The sequence below is a fragment of the Cyrtonyx montezumae genome, unplaced genomic scaffold (assembly GCF_038088225.1).
Source record: "Cyrtonyx montezumae isolate F1298 unplaced genomic scaffold, pur_monq_1.0 scaffold_8, whole genome shotgun sequence".
NCBI classification, from domain to species: Eukaryota; Metazoa; Chordata; class Aves; order Galliformes; family Odontophoridae; genus Cyrtonyx; species Cyrtonyx montezumae.
Window position 1 is genome coordinate 110,779,145 of NW_027072089.1, and position 18,233 is coordinate 110,797,377.

The 18,233-nt window shown below is 41.5% G+C and overlaps 1 protein-coding gene across 2 annotated transcripts in view; it reads right to left on the bottom strand.

Annotated features, from left to right (window-relative positions):
* Window positions 1-18,233, bottom strand: part of CREB5 (cAMP responsive element binding protein 5) — a 241,857-nt gene that overhangs the window by 88,002 nt on the left and 135,622 nt on the right. The window contains exon 1 of one of the 2 annotated variants that reach the window (XM_065752489.1): window positions 5,366-5,435. The exons of the other annotated variant lie outside the window; for it this stretch is intronic. Coding sequence (XP_065608561.1) covers window positions 5,366-5,412 — 47 coding nt within the window. The 5' untranslated portion in view covers window positions 5,413-5,435. Of the gene's footprint in view, window positions 1-5,365; window positions 5,436-18,233 lie in introns of those variants that run through there. 2 annotated transcript variants of the gene reach the window in all.

Sequence of the window (18,233 nt, forward strand, 5' to 3'; positions counted from 1 at the left end):
CAAATTGGCCCCTATTCTTTACAGTCACGTAATGGCACAAGAGCTGTACATATCTGTAATAAAACCCTCCACTTTGCTGTTTATATGAATGCATCTTGTATTCACACTAATAAAGAGCTTTAATATGTTTGACTTAATGTTTGAGTAATGACTGCAACGTGCAAACCATCCTGTGATGTCCTTGAATGAAAGACACTATGCTAAGATAAAGACCACCACACACATACAGCTTATGCTGATCTGAGAGTCTACAATTCTCACACTTGACTAAACTGATGACTGGTTTTATCATAATGTGCAGAAATCTTTCAGTAAATTGCACGTGAGAATTTTTCAGTATAGTTACTCGTTTTAACATAGAAACCTACAAGGAAATATCAAGACATTAAATAAAGAACAGAAGTAGTCATGGAATAAACAATGTTCTGTTTAAGTAAGTGATATTTTCTGGCTCTGCCAGAATCCAAAAGCCCTAAAAAGCAAAATTTGTGCCACTGGGGCTGAAAAATCATTAATGCAATTTGACAATCAAGGCCTTAAAAATATGTTTGGAGGAAGTGGAGTCAGAAGACAACAAGCTCCACAACACATAAATTCCATGCCACATCTAAAAACAAATTCAAGCACCCATGTAAGGAAGAAATCACCTCATAATGGGAATCCAAGATTCATCAGTCCCTGGATTTACTGTGGCAGAAAAAGTAGTTTTTCTGGAGAACACATCCTAAAGCTAGAGATGTTGAAAAGTACATGGGTGCTCAAAGAAGTGGTACAGACTTTATCCAGAGCCCATCAAAACAGCACTGCCATCCACTGCAAAAAGCTTTGGATCAGGTTCAAAATCTGAACGTAGTCCTCTCTCACTAGAATTGGCTGGTCACAACGGAAACTTTTTGGGCAAGGTACCCCACCCATAAACAGAGCACTTGGGGAGAATATAGTAGTAAGCAATGAAGAGTTTGTCTCTTTGCCAAGAGCAGGGGTTTTGTCTCCTCCTTATTCACGCTCTGAGAGAATAAAATGAAGGCTATAGTAAGGTAATATCTCTGAGGCAATCTGAAAAGAAATGCTATGTGAATAAGAACCAAGAGGATAAAGATTCTTTCAGTTTTGATGTTGAAGGTGGAAGAATTGAGTAAGCGATGGGGTAAGAGTCATTAGCAGATGGATGCACTGTTTCCACCACTCCTCTCCTTGGGATTGTATAAATAGGAAGAGAAATAGAGAGGAAACACAAACGTGAGTATGGAAACAGAGTTCCACTAAGGAAACTGCCACATCAGCTAGGTGGAAGGCAAAGATATGCAAGTCCGTTTGCAGGAGAAAGACAGCGTAAACACAGTTAAGTGGATATTAATGAACACTAAGCAAGGATGGCAAGCCTGTTCTGAACTTACAAATCACATCCGCATTAATACCAAATGAGTTCATTAAGATTAACATTATTATGATGAGTATCAAAGGGATTAAAAGAGATTATGGCAAACAAGAGAGTCAGATAGGAATGAGATGTAATTACCTTCATATCTGGCTTATCTATAGCTGCAGAGAAAGACCCAACATTCAGTTCATACTGGAGAAACCTAACTCGTATTTTAATCTGAAGTGCAATTTTCAGCAAAGCTGATCTCAACAGTTTGGGCAGAACGTGGCCCAGGCATGTGCATGACGAGCAAAAGATGGGTGGGAAAGAGAACAGAGCGAGACAGGGAAGGGCAGGCCTGGCCCCCTTCTGCCCCTGCATCCTTACTGAAGTGCAAGGCAACTTTGTCCTTGTGCCCCTGTGTCCAAAATGTGACATGCATCCACCAATGCTAAAGCCACCAGCTCCCCTGAAGTATCCCACTCTGACCCAAGCACTCATCCCAGCACCTTGACTGCACTGGGTAAGGCAGTCCACCACTGCTTACAATTCCTGTTCAATGCATTGTATATGGGTGAAAACACCCTACAGTATCTCTGACAATGATATATGCTTTCTTCAGTACCCTGTGTTTGAAGTTTTCATTGGGTTTCACAAACATGAGCTGAGTCTTTCTAAACTATTTAAAGGAAATAATCTTACTGCAGAGCTAGGAAAATTGAAGAGCATGGGGACAGAGGGAGCACATTCGGTGAACTGAAAATGTATCTTCTTACTTGTACCTCATGCTCTTGTACAGCAACTACAGAGTCAATTCCTCTGTGCATGCAGGGACCAGCTAAGGAGCACCAAATTACTGCTTAAGATCACACAGCATATAGAGAGGATAGTCTGCCAACGCACACATAAAACAACAAAGGCAGAAATGTTCCTTGGGATCATGGTGGGGAAAATGTATTGGGACTCGTCCAGCCAAGCCCTGCTTTGAGCAAACTGTCTTTCTTCAGAGGACGACCACGCGCAGTCAGCCTCCAGTGCAAACACCGCTTACAAGCTTTGGTGTGTTTGGCCTCTGGTTTGTTTGACAGGTTACATGTGCTTCTGAATATATCTTCTGATGCTCGTTTACAGAGTGCTGCTAACATTTCTCTTGGCTGCTATTTAAAAAATCAGGTCTCTAAAGATATCATCCTTCAATGAGAAAACCCTCTTGCCAAAAGGCCCAGCTTCAAACGTGGTGAGGCCGACAGCCAGAGCTGCTGACCTCTGATCGCAGCACTGTGAGCCCACAGCCGTACCTGCACGTGGCTCCACGCAGTGCAAGACGGGCAATGGAGGAATCCAGAAGGGGCAGCAGCTATAATTTTTTTGTCCAAAACGAATGTGCAGTTCAAAAGCACTTGTCAGAGCTGCCTGGCTCTCTTCAGAACAGTTATACCTCATTAATTATACTCTTTATTGCTTCAATAGGCACAGGAGATTTTTATACATACACATGTACATATGCATATGGAATTTACAACTGTAATTTCTTGAAAGAAGCCTTTAAAACTGTTCCCTCTGTGTTAGCACACTGAAATCAGTTAAGTAGCAGAAGTAAATCGTAACTTGGAGATGCAATGCATTTCTGGAAGGGAAAGACTTACATCTTTACATCCTCTATCTAGCTTCTCCAAATTGGCGGGGTGGGAAGATGTGGCTGCTTTGTGAAGGTTATGACCATAAGGCAGGGTCATCAGTCAACCCAAAGCATCTCAAGCACCGATATGTTCTCCTCTGCTGCCCTCCCCGTCAGGTGAAAAATGAATGTATAGTACCAGACAGTGATAAACTGATGTCTACAGACTTCCAGGGCATGCTGCACAGTGCACTTTGTATGGATATTGATAGCAAGTGCAGGCAAAGATGGAGAGTGACAAAGCTGGCCATCCTCTGCCCAGCACCTTGCCAACACGGCTATACTCTGTCCTAGGACAACACTGACAGACTTCCTTCACAAAATGTGCAGCCAGAAGAGGCTGGAAGGGAAAGAGTAAAGTCCACCCAGCATCCAAAGGCAGGCAAAGGGAAGAACCTATACTGCTTTACTCTGATGGATTGTGGAGTTGCACTTCCCAACATTTCTAGGAGAAAATATGAGTCAGAAATCCTACGGGAACTCCTGCAGCAGCACAGCTCCCTCCACAACCCACACATCCTCAGCAGAGCACTGCGCAATCTAAGCCATATGGTATATCTGCACGGCAGTGTGGGCCAGAGCCGGGTGCGGCCTTACATTCGGCTCTCAAATGATAAAAGTTTGGCTCACGAGCAATTGTTTGTGCTTGAGCAGTTGACTGAGCATTTACGAAAACCTGTGGGTAATGTGTGGGGACCTAACAGCTAGGTGCAGGACAGCTTTGCAGAGGCCGGGCAAGGGGCTCTTGACATACTCAGAGGTGAGGGTTTATGATCCCAGCAGAGTAACATTTTTGGGTATTCTGGGGACCAACACAGGAGCTAACATGAGTTTTAAAATAAATAAATAAATAAAGAAAATCAGCAAACCCCTAGGAGCAGCATTTAAGGCTGTCTGTATTAAGCCAAGCAAACCTCTCATGCACTGCCGTTCCAATGGACACGGATGCAGCACTTTGCTTTGCGACAGGAATTCCCTGAAGGGGGCACTTCCGAGACCAGGATCCCAGGAGCAGCTCCTGACACAGAAACCCCATTCAGGCAGAGAGGGTGTCCTGAGGACACCACCTGGCATCTCCCGTTCACCCCACATCTACACACAAACACTTTGCAAGAAGCATCTCAGCGTAATACTCCTCTTTGGTTTCCTTAATGCTGATGTGCTCGCAGCGTGCTTGGGGAGGAGGTAACTTTTTCCCTTCCCTAACCCTCAGAAGTTGTTAGAAATGTGGAAAAAAAGGCTTAAAGGTCTGCAGGGAGACAGATTCATTAAGACAAGCACAGTGCTCTGTCCTGCCAAGGAAACCCCCGTGGGCAGACGTCCCAACTTGCAGGTACTTCTGAAGGGCAGACCCATCACATCATGAGCTGTCACACAGGATCGGAACCTCAGCGGTCCCAGACACCATGAGAAAGCAGCGAGCCCAGGCTGAGCTAACCGTAAGAAAGCTGTTGACAAGTGTCAGAGACAAATCGCTAAGGGTCCTCAGGACAAGCTCTGCAAATTGCCTCCTTTCACGTTGCATTTTCTGCCGTGGAGCTCCAGCAGTAGGACCGTTCACCCATCGCCCGGCAGAGGCTGAACTACTCTCTTCATGCAGTTTCAAATCCGGCACTACGCTCGGAGAACCACCCCTTTTCTCTTTCTCTTTTCTCTTAGTTCTCTTTGGGCTTTTTGTGAACGAGACACCCAGTTTCAAACCATTTAAAAATATATATATTTAAAAAAAAAAAAAAACCCTAGTGGAAAATAATTTGCAGCTGTGATAATATCACATTTTTTAAAATACCATGATATAGTTTTACTTTTAATAATAAAAGATAAAAAAGGGGAGTCTGTGAATAATTAGAGAGTGCAGTCTGAAGCCAGTTACAGTCACTGCAATTGATAATAAACTTAAACCCCCTTGACAGCAGGTAAATGCTTTGCAACCCTGACCCCCTTCCTCTCACATTACTTAACAACCCTGCAGTTCCAGCATTACATCACCATTGAAGCGATTGGTTCCTGCGTTTTAACTCTCTCCCTGTCTCCTCCGATTAGGAGCCACACAATGATGGGAAAAAAAAAAAAAGGAAGAAAAAAACTTCTCTCAAGTTTGCTGCGCTCCTTGTTTGGCTTTGGTTGGGTTAAGAATCAGCTTCTGCTGGTAACAGTCAGGGTTACACGCACCAGAAAACAAACTCTGTTGAAGTGGAAGAGAGTGGGAAAGAGGGACGAGGGAGGGGAGGAGAAGAGGAGGAGGAAGGCGACGGGGGGGGGGGGGGGGGGGGGGGGAAGAAGTATATAGGAATCAGAAAAGGAAAAGAAAATTAAAAACAAACCTCATGGACATCACTGAGCCTGAATTCCCTGCTGAGGTGCAGAACATGAGAGCCCTGGAATGAGTGTATGTAGAACTTGAGCCAAAGCTTAACTAGCCCGAGTGAGTCATATCCTTCCCATTTGATTCCCGTCCAAATGATGATGTAATGCGCTGGCCCTCTCCCTCGTTCGCTCCCGCTCACTGCACTGCCTCCCTCCTCCCCTTTTCTCCTTTTTAGCTCAGTGCTGGTGAAGTCACCATTTAAATCTGGCAGAGCTGAAGCAAAAACTTCAATGTAACCAAAACAGCCCCAGGCCAAGTTCCAGACGTACTGAGACTTGGTGCAATTGCCATTGGAAACGAGTAAACAGAGAAAGAAACAGTGCCGCCTCTGAACGGCCTGCGCAGCTGCCTGCGGGATCGCAGGGAAGCCCAGGGACGGGACTGGCTTGATTGACGGGGCTGACCAGGAGATCCTACACAAAACGCACTTGCGCTCAAATGCCCGCGTGTTCCAGGTTTTAAGAAGTTCCAGCAATTGGGAGAGGAGGAGATAGAGCCGGAGGGCAGCTGAGAAGATTTGAAGCGCATGCAGCGTATTTGTTTGGGTCCGGGCAAGTGTACAGCACTGATTGTGCAGGTTGCGCTGCTGTGCTGGGCTTTCTCTCCCCAGTCCACATAGAGCTGGCACGTGAAGGGCTGGAATCGAGCCTCGTGTTTTTGAATGAGGAGTATGGGGCTGTTTCTTGGTGCATCTGTAGACTTACCGGTGCAAGGCACTTCCTCTGCTATTCAGTAGTAGCAGAAAAGCCTCAAGCCGTACGGCACCGTGAAGTTACGAACCAGTGCGCTGCAGTGCTGCTGTTTACCCTGCATCTGAAACAATTCTTCTCCGGTGTTTTATTTCACAAATCTGACACGCACGGCTTTTTTTAGGGGTGGAGAATGTTTCTAAGGGGAACCAGTGAAAATTTCTCAAAACAAAACCTTTCATGAGCACAAGCATCAGCAATAGTGGTGCCAACCACTCAGCAGCATCGTGTGGAAAGTCCATCTCCTGCTAACATCACACACTGCAGCGACCACGGCTGAAATACTTCGTGTCCTCCCTCACAGAACTTTTTTCACTGTTCATTACATACAATTAATTGTATTTAGGAGTAAAAAGTGGCCATTCTGCAAAAGTCTGAGCAATAACATCAATACATGAGAATATCTCGATACACATACGTGTGCTGATGCGCACCAGTATTAGTTTGCATTGCCAGACTGCAGAGATGAAAGCATTAAAGGCACCTGAAACACTGGAGAGGTGTTTGAAAGTGACTCCTTTCCTTATAGATCAAGAATTTCAGCATATTCGTATTTAGTCACCTCACTCGTGGTCTCAGAGTGAAATTCTGTTTTAGAGCAGTCAGTGAAAACATCTATCTCCCACATTCAGAAAACAAGAGGAAAACGTACCAGTCGATGTGTTTTCTTCCTTATAACGATAGAATTTACAGAAAAGTATTTTCTACTGCATAGCAACATTTTATCAACAAGAGTTTGTGGGGAAGGATTCATTAATTGATCCCAACAGTGATTTAATGCTCCTTATACGGCAAAGCAACAAAGATTATTGTAAAGTAGCAAAGTTTCCTCCCCAAGATGCTCTTATGGTTATAAATTATCTCCAGAATGTGCTTCTGTGGATCAGCACGCCTGGCTTCAGTCATGGTTCAGTCTTGATTCAAGTAGTTTCAGCCATGAACTCAAATGATTTGTGTTTAAGGTATATATGATTTTCAAAGACAGAGTGAGAGGAGGAGAAAAACGAAGGGTTTCTGCTATTCAATTAAAAAAGAGCAGATCACCGCAGCAGACTGACCTGCTGGGTGACACTCTCAATTGATATTGATGCTGCGGCCACTCAGAGTGACACCTTTATCAAGCAAGGCAGCTCTGAATTAGAGGTGATCGGCCATAATTATTACTGGCGCCACTGAAGCCTGTGGCTTGACAGCATCAGATGTGGTTGTTATAAAGTTTGGTCCATTGTGTCAATGGCCCGTATAACTCATTTATGTCTGAATTACCAGCTATTGATTTTTTGTCTTCTGTAATGTAATAAAATAAAAGTTAGATCATTCTTAAAGCTTTCTTTTAATTCTAGCTTTGCTGATAGTTTCGTTTTAAGCTCAGTTCACTTCTCCCTCTCCATTAAAAAAAAGAGACTTCCTACCCTTTTTCTGTGCATGTCTAGGAGGTCGCCTTCCCTCTCTCCCTCTTTTTTTTTAATTTTGTCTTCTTACATTTATACTGCTGGACTGCACAGCTTAGGCTCAGCATTCATCCTCCATTTATGCCACTAGCATCGCTGTTAAGTTTTTCATCAGCTCAGGACAGATCCCTGGCTCAAAATAGCTTCCTACTGATGGGAAATATGGCTACATCCTATGCACAAACATAGATCACCAGGCCCGCTCTGGAAGGAAGGAAGCTGCCACCATAGAGAAAAACTATTGCCCAGAGGAATGGAGGTTATCCTGAGTCTGCTTGCCCATATGCATCCATTTCTGCAGCCCTTGTTAATGAACTGGCCACTTCTCACCCGTCTTGAAGAGCCACACAACCAGCAGCCTGCTGGATGGAAAGCAAAGTGTGACCCAAAAGATGGTACAGTACCACTGTCCTGCTTCAGGCATTTCTCCAGGAAGTGTTCCCTTCACAAAAGAAAACTTTGTTTACCATTCGCAAGAGCAGACTCATTGTCCATCTGTGAGAGTCCTAATCAACATATTACAGGTCTGACTGGGTTTGTATGGCTAACAGGCCCTTTTAATTATTAGTTACACAGACACAACCTCAGAAAACTTTAAATACCTAGAAAACAGTTTCTGCCTTATAAAACATGATTTTTTTTTAATTCAAGTATTTTCTGACACAAAGGAGAAAGACCCAAGCAGCCTGATATGTCTGTCATTTCTAAATGATGTATTTACACCAAAGACCCATTTCAAGAAGCAAACGGCTTTAAAGGCTCGTGCTCCAAAGGAGTTAAAAACTATTTGTGCTTGCTAGCGGGAATACAAAAGGCTCTTTCCAGGCAGGTATTTCCAAGGCCTATTGATTTTTTCTTCCCCCTAACAGGAAACACTGTTTTCCCATTTTCCTTCCTGTGACAGACCAGTTAATGATAAAGAATGTCCTGTGCTCAAAGGAAATTCCACTTGCATTCAAGAGCTCCCTCTTTATCTGTTTACTCTTCTGTCTTTTCTTTCTCCCCCCTCTCTGCCCCTATCCTTAAATTTCCATGCTCAGCCACACTCAAGAATAGGGCTGTTGTGATGGGAGTTGTGGGATGTTTTAATCCTAATGGGAGCCTTCTTCAAAGTAGCGCCCTGGCCAGCACAGTTATGACTCCAGCTTAGCTGTCTCGTTCAGGAATGCTTGCAACACCCTCCCTGCAGCATGTTTCATCCTTAGGGAAAGGGTGGTGGGGCACATCACAGATGTTTGGTGTAACAGAAACTCCACAAAATCACTGCTCCTGCTGAAAGTTTCCACTCCGAACAACCAGAAAGCTCTGAACTTCCAGAGCCCAAATGTCAGAGCACACTGGGATTATCTCACAAGCATATTGCAACAAGGAACTGGGTGTACTGCAGCTGAGATGGCTGGTGAACAAATCAGCTATACGTGCATTTTGGGTGAGTGTGTCACACAGAGCGTTTAGGACTAACCTGTGCCTATTTAGATCAGTGGCCCAAAGCACTATGACAATGCCTGGGGATGAAAGCAGTGTAGCCTGATTACTTTTCTCTCTACTCCTTGGCTCTTAAAGAGGCTTGATTAAGAAAATATTCTGTAATAATGGTCCTATACTCAGGAAAGTCTCATTTTCGTTCAGACATTATTTTTCATTGCTAACCCAAGAGCCTTACAGTCCCTGCGGAATTGAAGAGGCCAGATAATTTCAGGGTTAAACAAGCTTTAATGACTATCACATGTATGGAACCTTAAACCTAGTATTAAAAATTATTTTTTTTAAGTGGCATCTCTTCCTTTTTTAATTTAAAATAACCATCCAGGTGGTTTCCTAAGGATTTCTTTGCAAATTGCTTCCAGTGAACCCTTTCAGTTACAGACCACTGCAAACCCATGTGGTGTTATTCAGCATTCATTTCAACTTGGGTGTCCCGTGTTTGTGAAGCGGACAGAGGGACCATCTTCACACGAGCCTACGCAGAGACGCTGTGGGTTCTGAGCCTGCTGGCTGTCACCAGCGAGGACATAAGGATGTGTAGATCCACCAACTTCAGCAATGAGCGCATTTTTCAAATTGATAATGTGATAGTGGAACATATATTCCCAAGTCACTCAGGTGCTTCTGAAAAAGCTGCTTTTCTTTGAGGACACTCAGTCCCAAGTGCTCAGCACTGAGCTGTGCTAGATGTAGACCAGGCTTTTTCATGAGCTCTCCAAAGTATCTAGAAATGTCCTTTGTGAGAACTGCCTTATACTTCTTGCACTTGAGCAGTGTAATAAAATGGATAGGACTCAAAGATCCTTTTGGGTCCCTTCCAACTCTGGATAGTCGATGATTCTATAATCTACATCTAAATGAATCCTGGAACGAAGATCTCCCCCTCTCACTTACATGCCCAAAAGCACTACTAGGTTAGAAATGCACTTATGAAAATATTAAAGGAAAAAGAACAAGAATTTTGGGTAGAAAAGCTCTGGAGACAAATGTTCTGCAACAAGCCATGCATATAGGCAATGGGTGTGATGGCAGTGGATATCTCCACTTTCTTGCAACGAATCTTAACCAAAATTTTCCATAACAATCTCAAGACAAGAACTTCTTCTCAGGTGATGCTCTGAAGCAGGTTAGTGTCATTTGGGATCCTGCTTTTAGCACCTGGGACGTTAAACCATGAGGAAATAAATGGAACATAGCCTATATACCTTCATCAAATAGTTGTGCACTAATGATGAGCAGCTGACCTGGAAGTGAAGAGCCCTGTACCCAATTATGTATCAATGAGTCATCCAGTCCAAGGAGCCAGCTATTTTATTACAGCTCTAAGCCACAAATACCGTAGACAAATAATGCAGCAATTTATGCAAAATAATAAATAATGTTTTACATCTCTACAGAACCTTTCACCCTAAAAGATCCCAAAGCACCTCCCGGGCTGGCCATAAAAAGTAATTCAATGCAATCACCCGCGTAAGAGTGAAGAGGAGAGATGTTGACTAAGGACACAAGTAAACAGCTGCAATTATTTTAAAAATGCTGTGTAATCTTTAACATTCATCCATAATGAAAAGGAGATTCTCCAGTGTGATTCTGATTGCTGTAATGGATAATTAGTCTATGCTTGGTGAAGAGTGATGCCATCACTATTTTTAGTGTTGCACAAAGACTTTTTGCCAATCATTTGTGTAGCCTAAATATTTTGATTCCCCACCTCACATATCTTACTATTTAATGTAAAACTTCACAGGCTTTATCCTAGACCTATTTTAAAACTTGCTTCCCATATAGTTGCATCTCAGCTCCTACAATAGGAGAAAGGGTCTGTTTTTTTATGTTCTTTTTGTTGTGCTTCTAAAAGACAAAAAAGTAATCTGAAATTGCCAAGTGTGGATTAAAAGAGCAAACTCATATGCTGAAGTGAAATCTGTGCTGTGGAGCACAGTGTGATAAGCACTGAATAATAGTATGGATAAGCTCTAGCACAATCACCTCTGTCATCTTCAAGGTTTTTTTTGTTTTGTTTTTGTTTTTTGTAGCCTCTTTTTTATTTTTCCAGCATGACAAAAATAATCAAGATTCTAATGAAGCTTTTAAAAAATAGGCAAAGCTCTAGGGCTCAGCTGAATTTGGAAAAGGAGAATTCTAGGACTCGGATCACCCTCAACACAGCAGTTTTGATTTACAATGCTATGTGATAGAAACACCCAAGGTCACTTCTTTTTAAAGATGAGTCCTTTCTTTTTAGTAATCCAGCTGACAGTTCAGTATTTACTTCATGGAAGTAAACAGCTGTATCTGATCACTGGGAAATATTTGCTGGACTCTTACTGGACAAATTGGCTTTAGTTTTGAAGCCTCATGAATTATAGGTAGCTGAGCAATCCTGCTGGTCCTGGCTCATCCTCAGGTACACAGTTAATATTATTCAATTGCTGTCAGGATGCTGAGAACTCATTATGGCAGTGCTACCATTTTCAACTTGGCTCCATCCAAAAGGTCTGAATTTAATCTATATGTAGCATCTTGTCACCGAAACTACAGCCTCATTTAGTACAGATTAGAATTCTTCTGTGTTTGTTACAAAACAAAGAAGTCTGCAACAAGGAGACTGAGACTGAGTCCCAACTCAGGGCCAGCCTGCAATTCCCTTTTGCAGGATCCCACTGACGTATAACATAATGTTTTCAGTGTCAGCCGTAAGAATTAAAACTCAATTTTTGACGACATAAAGCTATTACTTGATTAGTCATTTTATTTAAGAGGGAAAAAATATTGCCTTTTCAGATTTTTTTTTCTGTTTTTACTGGTGTATTTTTTTTCTATGAGAGTTAAACAAGAAATACTAGTTTGATTTCCTTCATTGCAACTTCTCCTGTCACAGACTCATTATCTGAGAGATCCTTTCTGAAACTGAGTGAGGTCCATCTGTACTCACTTTTGTTTTTAGGATTTACATGCAATGTTTAGTCCTCTGCAGCCTTTCTTCTGGAAAAGAGTGACTCTGTATTATCTCTAAACGTATTCAAAATAAACAGACTTCTCACACACTCATTCAGATCTTTCAGGACTCTAAAAGTAAAAGATCTACATTTACTGGCTTCAGAGCCAGAGTTACACCATCAGTTTTGCTTTGATGATAAATGAAAGAGAAAATATTTCTAATTTGACTTCCTCATTCAGTGGTGCGGGATGCTGTTTTATACCAGTTTCTATGTGTCAAAATGAACAACTTTTCCAGTCTTGCATTGAAAAGCAGAATGCAGTCTAACTAGAAATCATGCATGTACATGGAAATATGCAGTGAGTAAGAGCATATTCCACACAAACTGTGCCTACTGAATTTACACTTGGGAACAGGCATCTGTTTGGACACTTTCTGACTCTAGCCTGCTCCTGCCACTGTGCAAGCCCAAATTCTCCATGTTTATCCTTACTGACCACAGTCCATGTCAATGAGGCACTCCTGTGAATTCTAGACTGGAAAAACTGCACTGGCGCGCTGGCATCCCTGGTGATTTTTCACATAAGGATAGAAGATTAACTTTCTATTGAAGAATGAAACACGGTCAGCTCAATTTTATAAATCCCAAGAAACTAGACTTTAATTTGTTTAAATTAGAAAAAAAGATTTATTATGGAAACAGGATAAACAAATTAAAACAATGATGACTAACCCATCTGAGAACCTGCAGAGTTCACTTACAGCCCAAGATTCCCTCTAGCGTGAGTGGAAACTTCTGTGAATGTAGCTGAATGGCTCTAATGCAAAAGAAGCAGCACCTAGATCAGTTTCCCAGTGTAAGTGGGATGTTATGTGTTTAACCTTCCAGACCCTGAGACTGCACCATTTCTCACCCGCATCCCTAAAACTTTCCCTTTGCTTCTTCCTTAGTTTCTCAGGGTTTTGAAACTTTCTGCTGCCTTTGTCCCTCGTGTTCGTATTTCCACATGTTAATTATTCTGCACAGAGATGCCAATCTGAATTCAGCCTGAAACCACTCCAGGGCTTATATATTCTTGTAATTGCTTCATAACTGGAACATGTGTCTCACCACCCTGCAACGTCAATAGTTGCAACATCATTTTCTCTGGCTTTTACCAATGCAATTTTACCTCTTTCATATCTGTCCAGACTGCTGCTGCAAAGACCATTTTTCTAACACTTTGCCTTGAACATGTCAGCTCTTTCTTTGTCCTTTAATTAGCACAGTCCTTCCTCTTGAGAAGCTGTTTTCTTTCATTTTCTAGACCCTTGTAACCATCCTCCCCACACCTTCCCCAGCATGTTTCCTTAATAGAGCAGTCCATCGTGCCAGCCTAACACCTCTCAATGCCTCTGGAAAGCCATTTTCCTGACATAACATTATTTAAGACTGCCTGTACCTTGAAAGCAAGCAGATCATTGCAGAAGTTTGCTGTCAGCCCATCACCACTTACAACCACTCACAAGCCCTCCTTCTGCATCACCATATAGGGATGATGAACTGCTGCTTCTTCTAGAAATTTTTATTAGTTCCCCCAGGCACAGCCTTGCATTTTTTAATATTGAATTTCATTCCATTACAATTAGTTCAGTACTCAAAGATCATCCAGGTTTTTTTTGGTGGTGCTTTTTTTTCCTCTTTTTTTTGTTTGTTTGTTTGTTTGTTTGTGTGTGTGTGTGTGTGTGTAATATCCAGTTCCTTCTCTATATTGCCAATGTCTCCAAATCCTGCATCACCAGCAGAACTTGTTATGCTTGCATTACAGTTATTAATGAAAACATTATACAAAATTGGGTCTGCACTGAACTTCATGCAACTCCACAAGAAACCCCTTCCAACCCAACACCTTCCCATTCAACTCCATCCTCATTCTTTCTGCAAACAAACCTCATTTTAAGCATGCTAGGTGTAGCCTACCTGCCCTGTTTCCTAGAGTAGACTCCCCCATGCTAGTTATGGTTCTTGAGATTTCAAGAAGCACCCATTCTTGAGATTTTTCTTTACTGATAGAATGGGATGAGCAACCTTTATGGGAGGTTTTAAGATAAATATTTTAATTGCAATGTAAATAAGTAGCACAAATACTACTGAAGCGTTTAAGACACATTTCAGATGTCTACCAACCTTCACATCTTTATTAGAAGAACTTTGCATCTGCGCTCCAAAGAACCAAGAAGCTCTCTATGGGACAGCATGCCATCCTGTACTGATTACCCTCGTTACTGGGAGGTAACTGGGAAGAATAATTCTGTGGAATTTAAAAAGAGTTTTGAGGAATGCCACAAAAACGGATGGCTTGCTTACTTGATTAATGCCATGATCTCTGATTGTAAATCTACAGTTGCTTTCACAGGAAATTATTTCACAAACTTCACTTCTGGGTGTTGCTTAACATCTAGCACCGACTCCACTATAAACTCACACATATGATTTATCTGGTGGCCAGCGTGTGTGGGAGGAAAGATCTAGGAGTCTGACAAAACTTCACTCCTTTTAGCTCTCAGGCCATCACATGCCGAAATCTTGACTGCTACGCTCCATAGCCTGTTTGTAAATCCTCAGCCAATGCAAACTATTAATACTGAGCTTGCACTAAGTGAGTGCAAAATGAAAGTGATTAGGCACATCCTTTAAAAAAAAAAATTACACAGACACATTTTACTAGCTCTAAATGTTAAACCAGCCGATTACATCATACCAACACAGTAAAATTTACTCTGAGGTTACCAAGGAAACTGTTTTTGCTAAATAACAACGGAGTCCCTTCATTTAATCTGAATTCACACAAGATTCAAGTTTAGCTTAATCTCACTTCACAGAAATCTCATGCTGTAATTCCACGGTGTCTGTTTGGACCGGCTGGGATGCTCAGCAGTCAGTTCAGAGGGAAAAGCTCTCTGGGGACTGCAGCAAGGCTTTCTCGAATGCGGGGCCCTTGTCTGTTGTATTTGCTGTTCTTGGTGGCCTGCCAGCAGCCCCAAATTTGGCAAGCCTCCGAGCACAATCTGCAGTCGGGTTGCTTGATTATCATTAATGTTATTATTTTTATTGGTTCAGTTAATATGTTTTCACTTTGTTGTGTTTTAATTTTGCTTTGGTTGTCAGTGTTGCCTATTCTGTATTTCCAGCTTGAAGAGAGTGCAGATAGGCCATGGACAGCCACCACAGTAAGCAACAGTTACCAGCACAGTTCTTGTTCCTCTCTACTTTGGAGGTCAACTCATGAAATCTCTGTTTGTTTTCATCTGATTCCTTAGTTGGTCAACATTTTCATAGTGTTCAAACAAAAGGTATTAAATACTTGCAATTACTATTCAAAGTTAAGAAAAGGAAGCTGCAAGTACCCAAAAGCATCCTCAGGGATTTAGTCAAATGGCAGCTGATCAGGTAAACAGAGCACAAACCCAGAATAAACTCCAGGATCACTGATGTGATTTCATCTACCTAGCTGTTATCCTCATAGTACACATACGTACAGGCACGCATCTCAGAAGCACACCCTGAGATAACAGATACTATCACATAGAAAGCATTATATATTTACTAGGAATGTAACTATGTAAAAGATAAAGTTGACTTAAAAGAATACTAGCGAATGAATGACAATAAAATTTATATTTACAGATGCATCTTCATTTTCATACTCAACCCCCTCCCCCCTTTTTTTTTTAAGATACTTCTGAAACCTTCCAAAATGTTCTCTTTTTAGGCTGAAATACTGAAAACCTGGTCTTTGCCAGATAATGAATATTTTAAAAAATATTTCCTTGAACCATTTTGCCTCTCTTTTATAAGGGCAGTGAAAAGTGTAAAGAGTTCTACAGTTAGAAACACTGGGAGAAGTTAAACTTTTCCATGAAAACAGTCCACTTAAAAAAAAAAATAAGGCTTTAGAGGGTATTGATAGAAATTAGGTTTCACTTGGTAAAGTCCTTCAAAGTTTTGTTTTGTTTTGTTTAGGGCAATTATGTTTTCCACAAGTTTTCTTGCTAAGCTTTAAATCATGCACCTTAGAAAAACAACTCTATTTTTCATTTCAGCTAGCTCAGCTTCTATAAAAAATTTATAGGGACTAAGAAAAAGGTCTGTAACCTGCAGAGTGCTAGTGAATTTAGAAAGAAGCATAGATGAGACAGAGTCTGATATGCTGTCTGGAGCTCAGCTCAGTTAATTCACAAGAAATGCTTTCATACAAGAGCTTTCTGTTTTGTCTTCTCACACATACATTGTCTTCTCACACATCTAATCTGTTGGCTCTCCCAGTCTATGATACCAATTTTATTCTTCCTGTTCTCACTCACTCAGCCTTTTCCAGGCTATATCTGTGACCTCCCTGGTTCTTCTGCTCCATTCTACCCTATTCCTGTCCAGTAAAAATACCAGCTCCTTTTTCAGAGGAGAAATTCTCAACACAGTTTGTCTGTTTTCAAATCCCAACCGCTCACAAACTTCATATTGCCTATGTGTACAGAGCTAATAAGCAGTAGAATCAGCACAAGTGACCATCTGTGTTACCTCCTCTGTTCAAACATGTTTCCACTGAGCTAAGCTTTCTCACCTGCACACGAATGTGCATCTGCTCAGGAGTCATGCCTCTCGTTCAGGATGCTTGCTAACAACATTATCTCAGTTGGAAATCACCAGGACCAATGCATCTTTACAAACTGCTTTAGGAAACATGTTTTTAGCCAGATAGCACTGCAGGCAGCAGGTTGAAAATAGACCAGAGGGTCAAAGGGATATAAATAGAACAAAACAACAAGAATCCTTTTTTTTTTTTTCCCTATCATCAAAATAGTCTTAATGGCTGAATAAATTCTAAATTCTTTTTTTACAGTATAAACTTACTAAAAATGTTTTTCAAACATTTACCACAAGGTGCCAGCAGTTCTTTAATGCTTTTTTATTTTCAGTTCCTTCTGTATGTATTCAAAGCAGTGGTGCAACATGGAAAAGACTTCAGGCAGTAAACTTCTAAGGAACATGAATGACTGGATCAGAGACCACCGATAGGAACAAGATTCCACATATATAATAATACCATCAAAAGAAAAGTGAAGACAAAGATCAAGTTATTTGTGCAGAGATATGAAGCATGTCAGTCGTGGTCATTTAGGGTTTGTCTGAACTTTGAAACCAGACCTACTATATACGTAGGTTGCTCTGAAACTAATGCCTCCTATCTATTCTCAGGCAAACTACATCAGATACAAAGAACACAATAACACTGATAGAGAAAATTCTCAGTTACAAAACACCATTTTTCATGATTGTCACCACCGCAACAGCCTGCGTGCCAAGCTCCTAAAAATCTTCATGTTCATCCAGAACTTGGCTTGTCTTTCACATCACTATTACTACTGCTGAAATGCACCAACCACCACCTCGCTGTGCTCACATTCCGTTCGGTTTCCATAAGCCTTTAGCAAGCATCAATGAATGTCACTGGGAGCAATTTTTTCTGCATGTAAGAATTCAATTGCATACCTCTGCTTCATACACACTTCCATGTCAGAAGCCATTTTGTCAGACTGCCCTTCAGCTGCCATCTGTCACACAGAAACAAAACGTAATAGAATACTGGTGGCAGGATTCAACCTGTACTGCCGTACCACCAACATCCACCTCTGATGGATGGCCAATATCATAAAATGAAAGGCATTACTTTTGGAGCAGCACTCACAGCTCAGCCTATGGTGAGGATACTCAGCTACTAATGTCTGTTTTACCTAGATCTTATTCTCTGCAAATATTAGTGTGAGGGAGTAAATACCTCATACAATATCGCTACAAGCACTCTCTTTGGATTATAACCCCTCCTAAAATTTGCACAATATTGCTGTAAGCTACTTATCAGAGGTCTGAACTCAAATGAGAAAATGAGGTGTGCTATGCAAAGTCATCTGCCATTTCTAAGTGTATTAATATCAAAATGTCTGTTAGGACTTACTGCAGGTAAATGTTTTCCTATTCATTTTGGCTGGACAGTGTTGATCCTAGTGCTCACTACTGTTAAGTAACTACGTTGGTGAAGATTTACCAGTATTTAAATATCAAAAACAGACTTTCAACAATGAAATAAGAATAATTCAGTACCAGAACAGCAGGACTTATAAGAGGCTGCCTTCTCAGTCTGTTTTATTACATTTTCAATC